The sequence below is a fragment of the Canis lupus genome, chromosome 17 (assembly GCF_011100685.1).
Source record: "Canis lupus familiaris isolate Mischka breed German Shepherd chromosome 17, alternate assembly UU_Cfam_GSD_1.0, whole genome shotgun sequence".
Classification (NCBI taxonomy): Eukaryota; Metazoa; Chordata; class Mammalia; order Carnivora; family Canidae; genus Canis; species Canis lupus.
Window position 1 is genome coordinate 39,170,633 of NC_049238.1, and position 16,140 is coordinate 39,186,772.

The 16,140-nt window shown below is 43.0% G+C and overlaps 1 protein-coding gene and 1 long non-coding RNA gene across 7 annotated transcripts in view; one reads left to right on the forward strand and one right to left on the reverse strand.

The window, feature by feature from the left end:
* The window catches only part of REEP1 (receptor accessory protein 1), a 100,992-nt gene that overhangs the window by 41,509 nt on the left and 43,343 nt on the right, over positions 1 to 16,140 (forward strand). For 3 of the 4 annotated variants that reach the window (XR_005372460.1, XM_038561531.1, XM_038561533.1), the window contains exons 1-2: positions 4,075 to 4,193; positions 4,404 to 4,476. Coding sequence is in view for 3 of the 4 variants with exons in the window: in XM_038561531.1 (XP_038417459.1) it covers positions 4,090 to 4,193; positions 4,404 to 4,476 (177 nt within the window). In the remaining variant the exon portion in view is untranslated. Of the gene's footprint in view, positions 1 to 4,074; positions 4,194 to 4,403; positions 4,477 to 16,140 lie in introns of those variants that run through there. The other variant, XM_038561532.1, reaches the window with a different exon arrangement.
* Positions 1,251 to 10,610, reverse strand: LOC111090629. Of its 3 annotated transcripts, XR_005372461.1 has the most exons (5): positions 10,531 to 10,610; positions 10,102 to 10,204; positions 9,278 to 9,415; positions 4,541 to 4,647; positions 1,251 to 4,447 (listed from the first exon to the last, which is right to left on the reverse strand). It is a non-coding gene; the product is annotated as an uncharacterized LOC111090629 (long non-coding RNA). The 3 variants fall into 3 exon arrangements; XR_005372462.1 differs by lacking the exon at positions 9,278 to 9,415; XR_005372463.1 differs by lacking the exon at positions 10,102 to 10,204 and having other exon boundaries at positions 10,531 to 10,588.

Here is a 16,140-nt window from a genome sequence, read left to right on the forward strand (position 1 = left end):
CAGATGCTGGGCATTTTAAAAAAAAAGAAACTCTTGGGGGCAGATTGTCCTTGATGACTGAGTGAGAAATCCATGGACAAGGACTGGGAAACAGCACACTAGACCAGGGTTTTTCCACTCTAGCACTTTTGACTTTTGGGGCTAGATAATTCTTTGTTGCAATGTGTGTGTGGGGGGAGGGGTGTCCTGTGCATTGTAGGATGTTTAGCTGCATCCCTGGCCTCCACCCACCACATGCCGGTGACACTCTCTCAGCGTGGCAACCAAAATATTTCCAGACATCACCCAGATGTCTGGGGAAATGAAATCACTCTGGTTGGGAAACATTGCCATAGAATATGAGACTCATGGTCCCTTGTAGATACTACAGCTGTGAAAGGGGTAGTGGAGGCAACCCCTGGATGAAGGCCCCTAATTTGGAGCAAGAGAAAGAATGAAAGGCAAAGAAAGGAGAAATGTGTCAGGCAGATAAATGGAGCCATTAAGTTAGGGGAGGGAGCTTCAGGGTAGCTGTAAATGACAGTGGCGAGAAGTGGGGGGTGGGGGGTGCAGGGCTCTGAGGCTGTAGAGTACAGTGTGAGGTTCTGTCTAGTAATAACTGGGAGGAGTGTTAGCCAGAGCCTGGTGTCCTCTTCAGAGGGAGGCACTCACTCCTTCCACCTTCCCTCTGCTGAGGCCAGCCTTGAGCAATTAAGCACTTTAGATCCTCCTAAGTATTTTACTGTTTTCCTCCTGACCTTGTGGGGAAAGTTATGTGAATCTATCAAGTGGGTTAAGCTCCTTGGAGAGAGATTGCAATTCTTTGATCTTCATACACTCCAACAGACATTTCTCAGTCACCCACCTGAGCACAGGCTGTGCCAGGCACTGGGGACCCCACTCATCCAATTTTAGTATATGTGCTGCCGAAGCGAGCACGGGACCCTACTAATCCGACCAGAACTGCATGGTCTGGGCAGGGAGACGACTCAGCCGACACAGGCCACCCTGGGAGGAGAGAGAAGGCAGGCTCTGTCGTCAAGTGGCCCAGGTTCACATCCCACTCTGCTCCTGGCCATTCTGTCTCCTTTGGCCTCGGTGTCCTAGTCTGTAAAATGGAGTAGTGAGAATTCTTATCCCAAATGGATGTGGAGAGGATTAAGTGAGAGAACGCGTGCAGCCTGTGCAGCAGTGCCTGGCATTAGTGAGCACTCAGTGATACTACTATCATTATTGTTAATGATTTATTATTAAAACTACTTCATAAAGGCTGTAAATAGAGTGCCAAGAAAATTCTGAGGGACAAGTGATCAAAGATTCACAGAAGTGGCTTTTTTGAGATGGTCTTAAAGGATTAGTGGGACTTTATCAGGAAAAAGAGCTGTGGCGTTGTGGAAAGATCACGCACTAAAATGTGGGCAGGAAGTCACAGATTGTGAGCAAGTGAGCATGGCTTATAGGGGACAGCTGCTGGCTGTGAGATCCGGAGGCTCAGTCAGGGGTGGGCCATCAGGCTGGAAAGGAAGGCGGGTGGAGCCGCCGGAGAAGGGACTTGGTCTGAATCAACATGAGTACCCAAATCCTTCAGCTTGGATGTGCTTCATTTGTTATTTCTTTTCTACAGAACAGAGTGGGAAGGACTTGCCATTTTAATCCCATTCTCCTTTCCCTGAGCAACGAAGTGCTAAGTTTGCTCCCTTGCCTGGAGCCATTAGTGAGCCTTGGGAGACCGAAAAGCAAATCGTCTTGCTGTCCCTGTGCTGTCAAATATGGGGCAGGGTGGCATGCAGGGGGACACTGACAGCCACTTTACACTGGAGTCCAGCAGATGGAGTATGCCTTCTCTTGTCTGGGTGCTCTTGAGGCTTATCCAGTTCTGTGACCACTCAGATGGTATTGGTATTGCTGCTCTACTTGCTGGAGTTCACAGAGGAGCAAATCAATCAACCAGTCATGGAGTTCTGATGCGTTTTCCACCTCTCTTTTTTCTGTGGCTTACACGCTGCCTCAGGGCAGGGGCTGGAAAGCATCCTGGCAGACGTGGCTAATAACCCGGGGAATTTGTGCCAAAGGAGCGGTGTGTTTATTTCTCCGGAACCCGTGGCACTGTGCCCGAGGCTTTGCTGAATCAGCCTGGTGCCGTCTGGCGTCCCCCCTGAATGCTGAGACCTCAGTCCCAAGGTCATGAGTGTCCCCTGGATGGCTCTGGCTTTTGCTTCGCCACTCTCTGAAACTTCACACAGTGACTCTGTATTTATTGAGCATGTGCCAGGCCCAGTGGGGAGTGGTTATGAATGAGAAAGATGCCATCCTTGGCTTTGGGAAACGTATAGTCTTATAGGAGAGACAGGTGGTGTGGGTATGGGTTAAAAAAGAGGAATGTCTGGAGTCATGATGGTATGGGATGGTGAGAAAAACCTAATCTTGGGCATGGGGTGTGAGAAGTCAGGAATGCCCCCCCCCCTTCCCGAGAGAAAGTAGGACTCCCTGATATCTGAGAATGCTTGGGGGTGGGGCAGGGACCGCCCTCACCAAGCTGGCTCATGGCTGAACCCAGCAGGCTCCTCCAGGAGGCATCCTCCTCAGCCTGTCCAGCACCTTTGACACTGTTGCCTTCTTTCTCTTACTTTAAATTCCTTTCCTCCCTCCCCCAGGCCTACTGTTTTCCCTTCCATTCAGGCTACTCTTAGGCCCCTTTGCTGGCTTCTCTTGCTCCCCATGTGCAATTCCAGCCTTCCCAGAGGATGGCCTTGCTCTCCAGAGAAGTAGACAGTGGTGGTGAGAAGCCAGGCCTGGGGGAGGCCAACCTGGCTGGGTCCTAGCCCCTGCTTTACTCCTTATGGCCCCTCAACCTTAGACAAGCAAGTGACTAACTGCCCCATTAAAAGTGGTTCCTTTTACCAGGGCAGTCTGAGGACTGAGGTGATACCTTTAGAGCTCTTAGTGCTTAGTGTAAGACCCGTGTGAGTCAAGGTTACAACACCCTTTCTCTTTCAGCATCAGAAACTGACTCAGTTCCATTCACTTTCTATTTCTTCCTGAAAACCTGGTGAATATGGAAGGTCAAGGTGTTACCTGGCCACAGTGCTTATGGTAAAACTGACCCCTGCTTGGTACATTGAATCTGGACTGAAGTTCTCTGTGCAACCTCTAAATAACCTGATGAAGAAGCTATGGTTTTGGGCTTCCTGAGTCTGGTGTCTCCTTCAGGGACCCTAGAAGCTCTGTGTGTGGGGCTGTTACAGGAGATGTTGGCTCCTGAGGGGCCTGGGACCAAGGCGGCTCCATTCCCAGTCAGCTTACACCTGAATTGACCTTTGGAGGTGACCTCATCTGTCAGATGAAAGGATTAAACCCTTCCAGCTCTAACATTCTGTCAGTTCATTCACTTAAAAATATCCATTGAGAGCCTTCTATCTGGTAGGTGCAGAGAACACATTGTTGATCAAAACAGATGCGTTCTGTGCTCTGAAGACCCTCATGGTTCAGTTGGGAGATGTTGTCAATCAAAGCATCACAAATTATAGTTAAAAGAGCATTTGATCATATGTACATTGTGTAGTAGGAGATTTGACCTAGTTGGGGAGGTTAGGGAAGTCTTCCATGAAGAAGTCATGATGGAGCTGGGATCTGGTGGCTAAACAGGCATTTACCAGCAAAGAAGGGCAAAGAATGATTTCAGAAAGCGAGAACAGCAGAGGCAAAGGTTTTGAGAGGGGATGGGTGCAAGGTGGAGAGAACGAAGGCTGGGAGAACTCGGGGACTGGGGCTGAGAGTCAAATTATTTAATGACCTCATGCAGCCCTGGGTTTGGATCAGTGAGAGCTGATACCCAGCTAGTCATGCTGCTGTCATTATTTCTTTCTTCTTCTTAAGAGCACTGAGAAGCGGGTTAAGGCAGAGTGGGGATATATGTCTCGGGAAGATTGCATTTACAATTTGAAGAGCTGATTCTGGCTGCAGGATGCTGGAATCGAGTGTGATAGGGAGTGAAATTCGGAACTTTAAGTGATAAGGTTTTTTTGGAGAAGGAAGCCTCAGGCGGCTTTGTAGAGCATCACTGGGGATTAGCAGCAGGAGAGGAGAGTTTGACCTTTAATTTCTGGGGTCATGGCTGCTCAGCTTGACTTCCCACCCCCACATTTTACTCCCAGTTTTGGCTTCTGTGATCCCGAAGCGCTCTTTTATGTTGCCAAATCACAGACTGAAGGAAGGTGGGTGTGCAGCTGTAACAGGAGATGGAGGCTCCTAAGCACATCCCAGCCACCAGAAGAAGCCTTCAGGGCATTCATAAAACTAGATCAAGCCGCACAGCAGCATTTTCTGTAGCTTGGAGAACTGCTTTTGGCATTGAAGACAGACATTTTCCATCAAATAGGATGAATGAAAATCACATTTCTCTTTTCTCTCTCTTTTTCCTCCAGGCTTATATTTGGCACCCTTTACCCTGCATATTATTCCTACAAGGCTGTGAAATCAAAGGACATTAAAGAATATGTAAGTAGCACTTTTTGATGGTTGTGGAGGAGTTGGGTGTAAAGTCGTGGGAGAAGGAGGATACCCTCTTTGGTGTAGGCACTGGTAGCAGGGCAAAGGAACCCCTCCTTTACTCTTCTTCTCATGAGGCTTGCCAGGTGTGGTCCAGGAGTCCTCCCCAAGTCTAGACCCCTGTAGAAACAGAGAATGGAATGGCGGTATGGCAAGGGGAAATGGAATCAGGGATCAGAGGTGACCCAGGCTGCCACATATCACTGCCTTGGTCAAGTGACTTTACCTCTCTGAGCCTCAGTTTCCTTGTCTGGAAAACACTATAGACCAGCATTACTGGGAGATAGTCCACATTAAGAAGCAGGAGCTCAGGTCCTCCTGCCTCTGTGACTCTGGCTATGATCCTCATTCAAGTTGTGTGATTTGAGTACCCCACAATTTAAACCCTGTTGCTTTCTAAGCTTTTTGAGAACAGGGTTGTTCATCATCTTACATCTGATTCCCCAGCACCTAGCAGAGGGCTGAGCATGTGGGAAGGGAATCCGGAGTACTTACTCGTTGGAGGATTGTATTATTGCTGGGTGGCACCATCACAGCCCTAGATGTGCTGGGCACCTCTAGGCAGGAGAATCCTGAGACCACCCCTGATTGACAAAGACCTACATGGGGTAGGTGATGAGGAAAGGGCACCCCATCCCACATAGGACAGAAACCCAGATCAAGTTACAAAGAATGTGAATTTGGGCATCAAGAGTCTGAAGTCAGATCCTGGCTCTGACATTTGATTGATGCACTGCTGGACAAGAAGCTTAACTTCCAAGAGCCTTGGTTTTCTAATCTGATGGGTGATATGAACAATCCTGGCCTGTAGTGTTCTGAGGAACAAAGGGTTTTTGCTCTACATCTTTTACTCAGATGTCACGTTGGAAGTTTGGCACAGATAAAGAAATAAAGTGGATTTGAAAGTCACTTTCCTACTCAGATTTTCCAGGATGTCTTCATGATGAAAATCAGCCACTTCCAGGTGAACTGCAAGCAGAACCAACCCTCCTCCCTTCCACCACCGCCTGGCCCCGTTTCCTCAGTTTCCCTGAACTGCTTGCCTGGGCTTGTATCTGGTACTAAGCAGAGGATCCAGACAGGGGTGTGTTCCCTGGTGACTGGGTCGCTGGTATATTTGAGAGAATCTCAGAGTGTTAACTATAAATAGCTCTCCCAAGATCTGTCTCCGGACCCCTTCCAGCCACGGGTGCAGGGAAGCTGTGCTAGGTAAGGAGGCATAATTAGTGTCACTGTGGTTCAGGGTCTGATGCTCCGTTTTGCAGGGGCAGAAACTTAATTTTGCTAGCTCATCTGGGAGAGATCAGACCCTGTAAGTTGTTTTGCTCTGACCAAACTCACAGGAGCCTGGTTATGACTAAAATGGCAATTCATTAATTTAGAGTAAAAAATATAACTGACAAACAGTGCAGCTGTTTGTGTTGGCTAGTGAGCATGAGGTTTTTCCCAGTAGGGAAAGCTTGGGAGTTAAGATTAGAAGGTTTCTTCGTAAAAATGGAACTGAAAGAAAGGAGCTGAGTGTATTAGAAGAGATCTGCCTGCTTTTCCCGCACTTGCTCATGTGCACGCACTCTCTCATACATGCTCTCAGAGGTGCTCTCATACATGCCCTCACACACACCCTCACACTCATACACACTTACATGCTCTCCAACACTTTCTCACACTCTCACACATGTTAACTCACTCTCACACACCCATACACTCACATGCACTCTCACACTCTCTCTCACACATGCTCTCTTGTGCTCTCACATACACTCTCACATGCTCTCACTCACTCATACATTCTTCATACATGTTCTACTTACACACCCACACATCTCTCACACTTCCACACACTCACTCACACACACATACTCTCACATGTTCTCCCACTCATACCCACACACACTTCTTACACTCACATGCTCTCTCACTCACTCTTGTATACTCTCATACAAACATGCTCTCTCACTCACTATCACACTCACAGTCTTGTGCTCTCATACACTTCACATGCTCTCACTCACATATGTTCTCCCACACCCATACATACCTCTCACACTTCCACATGCTCACACTCACTCTCACACTTGTTCTCTCACTCTCATACCCTCACACTCTCACATGGTCTCTCTCACACTCACACACTCTCTCAATCACTTACACATGCTCTCTCACACACTTTCATATGCATTCACACTCACCATTAGACTCTCCCCTCTTTCCTCTGTTTTGACCAATAAACCCATTTGTCCAAGAGAGAAACCTGGAATTGTTTCAAGTTCTGCTTCCTCACCACCCGACCCTATCTACACACCTGGTTGGTGACTGTATCCTTCGTCTCTATCCCCCTAATGGTCCTTCAAACCAGGCCTCTCCTCCTGTGCTGCCACCCTCTTAAATGCAGTTCTCATCATGTTTTCTCTGGAATGTTACAGTGGCCTACTGTAGTCATTTTTTATTGCCACTGTAACAAATTACCATGAACTTCGTGCCCTAAAACAACACAAAGATGCTATCTCCCAGTTCTAGAGGTCAGAAGTCTAATGGGTCTCACTGGGTTAAAATCAAGCAGAGCTACATTCCTTTTGGAGACTCTAGGGGAGAATCCATGTCTTTGTTTTTTCCAGTTCCTAGAGGCCACCTGCGTTCCTTGGCTCATGCCCTTCCTCCATCTTCAGAGCCAGCAGGTAGCATCTCTGACCATTCTTCCATAGTCACATTTCACTTAAATGACAGCCTCTTGGTGACAGCCAAGCTCACGTCACAGGAAGGCTCTGGTTAGGAAGCTGCTGCTGATGTCACCACCAGGGACAGTGGCTGCCAGCTCTCTGTGCCTTTGGAACATTCCCTGAAGATTCAAAATTCTAAGTATGAGCATTTAACTTTTCTAAGCCTATGTAACAGGCCTTACCTCCTACCATGATCCTCATGTTGGGAGACTTTCCCCAAATTAGAAGACATTGGATGTTGGTTGTAAAAACAAATAAAAAAAAAAAAACAAAAAAAACAAAAAAACAAAAAACAAATAAATATAGGTATTGATATAGATGTATCTCCATCAGTGTCACTTCTTTGGCTGCTCAACCACATTCACTCCTTTGCCCATATTTTGGCTTTAAAAAAACTTTCCAACAAGAATTCTATATAATTTATGTACTTGGCAAACTCAGTATTTTTTAGCTGAGTCCAGCACCAATCCAGTATCTCTGGAAAAATCCTCTCCTCCTCTGGCTCTGACCTCAATATTCAGCACTCTAAAAATTAAATTGTCAAGTGAACCATCACTGATATATCCCATATACTATATTAGAGGGAGAAAGAGAATATATTAAAAATAAAACTAGTTAAAATATTTAAATTTATACATAACTCAAAAATGAGAAAATATGGATAGGAGCCATAGTTCTTAGTCATGCAAATAGTCATGAATTCATAGCTGGTGTTCATGTCTTTTGTTATAAGTTAATTTTTTTAAACCATAAAATCATGACTTTTGTACAAAAATAAGTTGATCCATGTTTAAACTTTTACTTAACTCATTAATTAATAAGGGAACCAGGAAGATGTTAAAAAAAAAACAAAAAACAAACACAGCTCAAAGGAGACTCCAGAGAACAGACATATATAAGGAATCAGGAATGATTAAATGAATGTGTTAATAGGTACTCAACTGATTTTGGAGGATTATGGGGAAATCAATTGTACCTCCATTGGACAAAATTTATTTGCACCTCTATAGACAAAATCTTTTGCATTGCAGTCAGTTTTCTATAACTTACAAAGTTGTAAAAGAGGTCAAAGATATTGAAAAACAAGATACATATAGAATCAAGGTAATTCAGAAGGATGCTCTGGAGAACATCTAGCATTCTATAGAACACCCGTTCCAAACTCTTTCACAATTTTTCCTATTACTTCCCTCTTCTACTATTTAATTGCTGTTCTCTTTGTCTTCAGGTAGAGCTTTAGTGAGTGGGGTTCCTTATTCAGGGGTGTGGCCTAAACCTTCATTCTTGGAGACACTCAGGCAAGTAATCTTGCCTCTATAAGGTTGTAATGATGATCCATTGATTCTTACCTCCAAACAAGGCGGTACTTGCTCAGACAAGTGATCACACTCAGATTCCTCCGGAGGAGGATCCTTAACATCTATCCATCCTCCTACCTGTCACATTATGTAGCAGCGAACACTGGTTCCTCCTGGTAATCAGGATCAGCCACTCCATCAAAGCTTGTGAATCCCTCTACTGTCTATTTCCTAGAGGCATCATGGTTCTGAAATAGCCAGGTGAGAGTGTAGTTTCTGCTTCCACTTCTTTGGAATCATTTTGTATGCCTGGTGAAAGCACCCAACCCTCAGGTACCATAATATTAAAAAGCAGAATTCAGAGGTTTGAGAGTGAAAAGCATAAATATTGTGAATGAGTTAGAACGGTGATTCTCAAACTTCAATGTGCATATTGAATGAACAGAGAATTTTATTAAAATGCAGATGCTGATCTGTTAGGTCTGGGGCAGGTCCTTAGATCCTGCATCTCTAAAAAGCTCCCCGATGATTCTGATGATACCAGGCTGTGAACTACAATTTGAGTTACAAGAAGCTGGCAAATGGCTGAATCATAAGAAACACCACTCTCATTTCCTTGGTCCCTGAACCTTTAGATTCTGGCTAAGCTGTAGAAGCATTTGTTGGTTACTGGTTCATGGAAGAATCTGCAGCCTCCAGGGCAGCACATCAACTGGACGGAATGCTGAGTCTTACCTGATTCTCTTTCTGAACTCTCTTAAAGCTGTTGCAGCACTCTTTAAAGCTGGCTGCCTTAGGCAGTGTGTGTGTGGGGGGGCATGGTAAGATCAGAGACTCCCCAAAGTGCCAGCTTATTGTCTTGGATTTCTTTTGCTATAAAAGAGGGTCCTTAGTTAGAATGAGTGTTGTACAGCATGCATTAAAATGAAAAGGGCTCTGAGTCCCCAGCTTACTCTATAGTTGCTAGAAACATGGCAGTAGAAATGCATACTCCAGAAAAGACTCTGCTGCCCTTTCTGTGAGTGAAGGGGCCTGGTACGAGGAGCCTGCTCCCAGAAATTTGACTGGGGCCATGAGATATGGTACCATCACAGAGCTGCTGTGCTGCTGCTGGCAGCTTGGTCTCTGAGTGGTGGTTGTGGCCAGGTCAGCCTTGGGGAGCCCACATTGCCAAGCCCATCTGCTCCCTCTGTCACTTCCACAAGGTCATTGGTACATGAGTGCATTGAACATACACTGTCATTCTGAGGAAAGTGTCTAGCTGACATCCACATGTCTGGCTGGTCATCTCATCCACTTGATTACCAAAAGCTTCCTCTGCCATGGGGACCTTTTGGTGAGCAGGAGCAGGAGCCACAATTATCTAAATTCTATGGGCCTATTTACATCATTCCCGAACCACTTCAACACTAGTCTCTCACTTAGTCTTGTCCTTTCCAAGTAATCCTTACAAGCCAATCCTTACCTGGTGTTTTAAAATGTATCTAAGATTTGTTTTAATCAGGGATGGTAAGGCATGCAGACACAGAAATGACTGTTAAGAAGGAAGAAGTTCTTACAGTTTTCCCAGAAGAAGGAGGCACAGCATGCCATGGGGGGCCCCATGGGGGAACACCAGGGTCTGTCAGGAGTCAGAAGGAGCAACACTCTTTATTGCAGTGTCTGTAGGAAAGTACTGAGTGTGAGCAGATTTAGGATTGGCTCGTTTGAATAATTTCAGTAGGCTCTAGGGTAATTAGGGCTGGGGAATACTGGCTTAACCTGTGAGAGCTCTAGAAAAGAGGTAGTTTGGAGTATGGGCTCTGGACTGGTCAGTTTGCATTTGAAAGGTGTGCTCCAGGGCAAGTCCTTTGATATCTCTAAGACTTGGTTAGTCCTAGGAGGGGCAGTCTCTCCCCAGCCAGTGAAGCCACAGATGCCAGAGCATCAAGAATACAGAAAATAAGAAAGTATAGTTAATATACCTGATGACAGTGTAAAGACATTACCTCAAGACATTTCTTCCAGCCTAAGTGTACTGTTCAAAGTTCTGCCTGCAGGGGACTGTCACTTTTGCTACTTTCTCTGGGCTACCCCTGACTGTACAGCTCTCTACTGTGAGCTCATAGCAGCAGATGGCACAGAGTCATCTATAAACCAGGCTCATATTTTTTTCTTTCCCAGTCAAAGGCATAGGTAATACTCTGAGGCTGAAGCAGGGCTCAGATATGAAAGAGAGTGTGTGGAGCTGGCATAAGAGAAGGTCCAAATAGGAGGTGAGGCTACAGAAGTGACTAAGCCTGCTACCTTCCCATACCACAGGGGAGGCTTTTTGCAGGCTGCCAGGAGCCCTCCAGGCAGAGTATGATGAACTATGGGATTTCATCCTGTCTCTGTGGTTCATGAAAAGTCTCCAGGCTCTGCTTCTGACCCTTTTGCCGTGGTTTAGGATTTCACCTTCTCTCTATCTCCTCACTCCTGAATTCTGCCCCTGACCAGTTGAGAGGGACTTCCCAATCATGCTTTCAACTATCCACTCTGGAGTAGCTCCTTGACATTATTCCTCAAATCAGCCATAGCTTCCTTTGTTCTGGATGCTGACCTACTCGGGCTCCCTCTCATCTTATAGGAAGTATTACATAGAATCCCTGAAATGTGGCAAGTTCTATCTATTTCAAACTTTGGAAAAAATAGGCATTATTTGGTTTCTCTGCAGCATGATGGGGAACACCATTTCCTGGTAATTTATTTATGATTTTCATTTCTGAGTCACATATTCCATTTGCCCTGTTAGGCTCAAATCATTCTCTGATCTTTGTGCATTACAGTAAAGTAAAGGAGTGCAAGATAGAAACTTCTTTAGGTTAACACTTCAAGCCTCCTCTACCATGGCTCCCTTATCTTTGTCCATAGTTTCAACCTCCTTTCTGCGATTTGGCCTTATCTTTTCAGTGACCTGTTAGACATTCTTCATGGATGTCCTGAACCCTCAGATTCCCCTCAGCCTTATGGCACTCAACCTCTTCTCCATAAATCACCTTTCTTTACTCTCTGGTATGAGTGGCTCCATATCACAATATGCTTCAACTTCAGTTAGCCCCTTTCCTCCTGTGTATACCCAGTCATCTACTCAGCAGACACTTGTGGGAAACATCAATTGCCTTGCAAGCTGCCTAATTTTGTCTTTTCTTCTCACAAAGCCACCTAAACCAGTATTTCCCAAAGTATATTTTTTCTCAACATTTAAAAACCATCCTTTCTTTCCCATTCACAATGTCAACATTCTAATTGAGTCATTCAAAACATATCCTTTGAGTACCTACTGTGTGCCAATAATTGTTTTAGGTATTAGAGATATGGTGATGTGCAAGAATAACTTGTCTCCACTCTCAGGGAGCTTACAATCTAGTAAGAAAAGCATAGAAATAAACAAGTACTGTCAAAGTAGATGGATAAGTATTATGACAGGGAGCACGTATGACATTGTGGGAGGAAGAAAAGAGATGATACTTACCCAAACTTTGTGTAAGAAGGAAATGACATTTAGGCTGAGATCTGAGGCCTGAATTCTGGAGGCAAAAGAAGATGTACTGTTTAGAAAACTAAAAAGCGTTCATTATAACTGGAATGAAAAATTCAAGAAAGTATTAGCGTCAAGGCGGGATTTTATGGAGATAATTAGAGTATCATTCATGCAAGGACTTGCAAGTCAATTTAAGGAATTTGGGCTTCATCTTAACAACAGTAAGGAACCGCTGAAGACTTTAAATTAGGAAGGAATATCATCAAATTTGGATTTAAGAAGATCATTCTGAATTGAATATGGAGGAAAGATTAGTAAGGGGTCAGAGGTTTAGAAACCAGGCAAAAGACTGTAGTTCTATTCTAGATGGGAGATGTTGGTGATCTGAAGTAAGCATATTGCAGAAGGGATGGAGAGAAGAAGATAGGTTCAACAGGAATAAGAGGGTGGAAGCAACAGAACTTGGTGATTATTGGCTGTGTTAGGTGAGGAATGCAGAGTTTTCCCAGGGAGAATGTCTTATATAGAGTTAGAAGAGAATGTCTAGAACCAACCCATGTGGAGGAATTGATAAACCTGAGAAGTAGACAGAAAGTCAAGAAGCAAACAGGACAGTTGTGTTGGGGGAGCTTTTCAGGAAGTGGATAGTTTCACATCCATCTGAAAGTCAAGCAAATCAAGGAAAAAATAAAAAGGGTCCATTACTCTCCCTTGAAGTATGTTACAAAGTGGAATCCCCAATGTGAGCAAAGTTAATGTAATGAATGCAGTGCACTGAGCACATGGAGGATGAGGAAGTAGACATTGCATGTATAGATGACTCACTAGAAAAGTTTATAGCTAAGGATTGTGTTAAGGAAAGGGATTTTTTTAAATTGTTGTTGTCATTGTCTTTGTTTTTTTGTTTGTTTTAAAACTTTTAAAAGATTTATTTATTAGAGAGAGAGAGCACACACTTGAGCACATGAATGGGGGGAGGGGCAAACGGAGAGAATCTTCAAGCAGAATCCCCACTGAGCACAGAGCCCAACCATCATGGAGCTCGATCTCCTGACCCATGAGATCATGACCTGAGGTGAAATCAAGAGTCCAACACTCAACCAACTGAGCCACCTGAGCTCTCCATCATTTTCCTTGGTTTTTAATTGAAGATATTAGAGCATAGTTTAAATACTAAAAGGAAAAAGACAGTATACTGGGGAATTTAGGCTCCTGGCTGTGTTTCTGGATACCAGTGTTGGGAATTCCTGGATTCCGGGCCCCAGAATGCCATGAAACGTACAGTTGGAAAGACCTTCTTTGCCCCTTGCTGAGGAGCCTGTGCAGCATGTGGTCTCTCAGACAGCAATTACTTTTGATGAATGAAGACAAGGTGGTTTGCAGGGGACAGTCTTGTTTTTCTGAATAAAGAAGACCTCTAAGTAATCTGTTGAGCCACATGTTTCAGAGTTACAAAGACAATGGGCATTCACCAGAACTGCCTTTATTTTTTGAAAGATATTTTTGCTGGGAATAGAATTCTAGGTTGACATTTTTTTTTCTTTCAACATTTTAAATATGTTATCCATTTTCTTCTGGTATTCATCATTTCTGATAGAAAGTCATCTCTTGTCATTCCCTTGAATGTAATATGTCTATTCCCCCTTGCTCTTAAGATTTTCTTTCTTTTTTTTTTTTCCAGCAGTTTTACTGTGATGTGCCTGGGTATGGTTTTCTTTTTTCTTTTTTAAGATTTTATTTATTTATTAATGAGAATATACAGAGAGGAGACAGAGAGAGGCAGAGACACAGGCAGAGGGAGAAGCAGGCTCCACGCAGGGAACCCGACATGGGACTCGATCCTGGGTCTACCAGGATCATGCTCTGGGCCGAAGGCAGTGCTAAACTGCTGAGCCACCCAGGCTGCCCTGGGTATGGTTGTCTTGTATTTGTATTGTATTTATCTTGTTTGAGGTTTTCTGAGCCCCCTGGTTCTGTGGATTTGCTAATTTTGATCAATTCTGGAAAATATCAGGCATTATTCAAATAATTTTTCTGTCCCATTCTTTTTCTTCTTCTCTGAAATTCCTATTCTGTATATGTTAGATTGCTTAATGCTATTCCACAGGTATTGAGTCTCCATTTTTTTCCAATATGGACTTCCATCTTATTGACTTTATTGTCTTCAAGTTCACAGATTTTATTTTTCTTATTGTATCCAGTCTGCTCAAGTCCATTCAATAATTTAAAATTTTTTAATATTTAAAATTTTTAGGGATCCCTGGGTGGCACAGCGGTTTAGCGCCTGCCTTTGGCCCAGGGCGCGATCCTGGAGACCCGGGATTGAATCCCACATCGGGGTCCCGGTGCATGGAGCCTGCTTCTCCTTCTGCCTATGTCTCTGCCTCTCTCTCTCTCTCTGTGACTATCATAAATAAATAAAAATTTTTAAAAAATTTTTTAAAATTTCAAATACTGTGTTTTTTAGTTTTAGGATATCATTTGGTTCAAAAGAGTTTCCTTCTTTCTCTTGAAATCTCTAGTCTCTTCACTCAATATGTCTACTTTTTCCTGTAGATTCTTTAACAGGGTTTTACTTTTTCAAGAAAAATATCGAACATGCCGTTGTCTTCCTAGAATGTCTTAAGTGATAACAAAAGAAAAATTAGCTTTTGTAAAAAAAAGCTTTGTTGATAAATTGTTAAATATCTGTATATTTTTGGTGAGGGGTCTGTTTGGATCTTTTGCCAAGTTTTTAATTGGGTTGTTTATTTTTTATTACTGAGTTTAAGAGTTCTCTCTATATTTTGAATATGAGTTATTAGATATATATAAGTATTGAAATATTTTCTCTCATTCTGTAACTTATCTTTTTATTCTCTTAACAGTGTCTTATAGAGCAAAAGTTTTTAATTTTAATGAAGTCCAACTTACCAATTTTTTTCTTCCATGGGTCATGCTATTGCTGTTGTGTTAAAAAACTCACTGCCAAGTCCAAGGCCATGTTAATCTTCTAGAGGTTTTATAGTTTTGCATCTTCTTTTAAGGCCTGTGATCATTTTGAGTTAATTTCTGTAAAAGATAAAAGAGCAGTGCCTAGATTCATTCATTCATTCACTCATTTTCTTATTCATTTATTGATTTACTTACTTATCTATGTACTTATTTATTTCATGTGATCTCCAGTTATTCTAGCACTGTTTGTTGAAAAACTATCCTTTCTCCATTGAATTGCCTTTGCTTCTTTGTCAGAGATCAGTTAACTGTACTTATGGGGTCTATTTCTGGGCTATGTATTCTATTTGTCTATTCTTCCTTTTTTAAAAGATGTATTTATTTAATAGAGCAGGAGGAGGGGCAGAGGAAGATGGAGAGAGAGAATCTCGAGCAGATTCCCCACTGAGTGCAGAGCCTGATGCAAGGCTTGATCCCTGGACCCTGATATCATGGCCTGAACCAAAATCAAGAGTCATACACTTAAAATGACTGAGCCACACAGGCACCCCTTCTGTTCGTCCATTCTAAGGATATATCTATTTATTCCCTTAGCATGAACTCTGTCTTAATTATTGTAGCTTTGTAGTAAGTCTTGAAGTCAGTGTCAGGCCTACAACTTTATTCTTCTTCAGTATTGTGTTGGCTATTCTTGCTCTTTCACCTTTTGATATAAACTTTAGAATCAGTTTGTTGGCATCCACAAAAGAGTTTGCTTGCATTTTGATTTTGATTTTATCAAATCTATAGATTCATTTGGGAATAAATTACTGATATGTTGACAATATTGAATCTTCCTATCCATGAACATGGATTATCTATTTGTTTAGATCTTTTTTGATTTCTTTCATCAGAGTTTATAGTTTTCCTTACATAGACCTTTTACATGTTTTGTTAGATATATCCCAGAATAATTTTTTTTACTGCTAATGTAAATGGTATTGTTTTTTTTTTAATTTCAAGTTCCAATTGTCTAGAAACATAGGAAAGCAATTGACTTTTACATATATTTTTAAAAGATTTTATTTATTTATTTTAAAGATTTATTTATTTGAGAGAGAGAGGTGAGGGATAGATGGTGAGGGACAGAAGGAGAAGGAGAGAGGGAGAGAATCCTACGCAG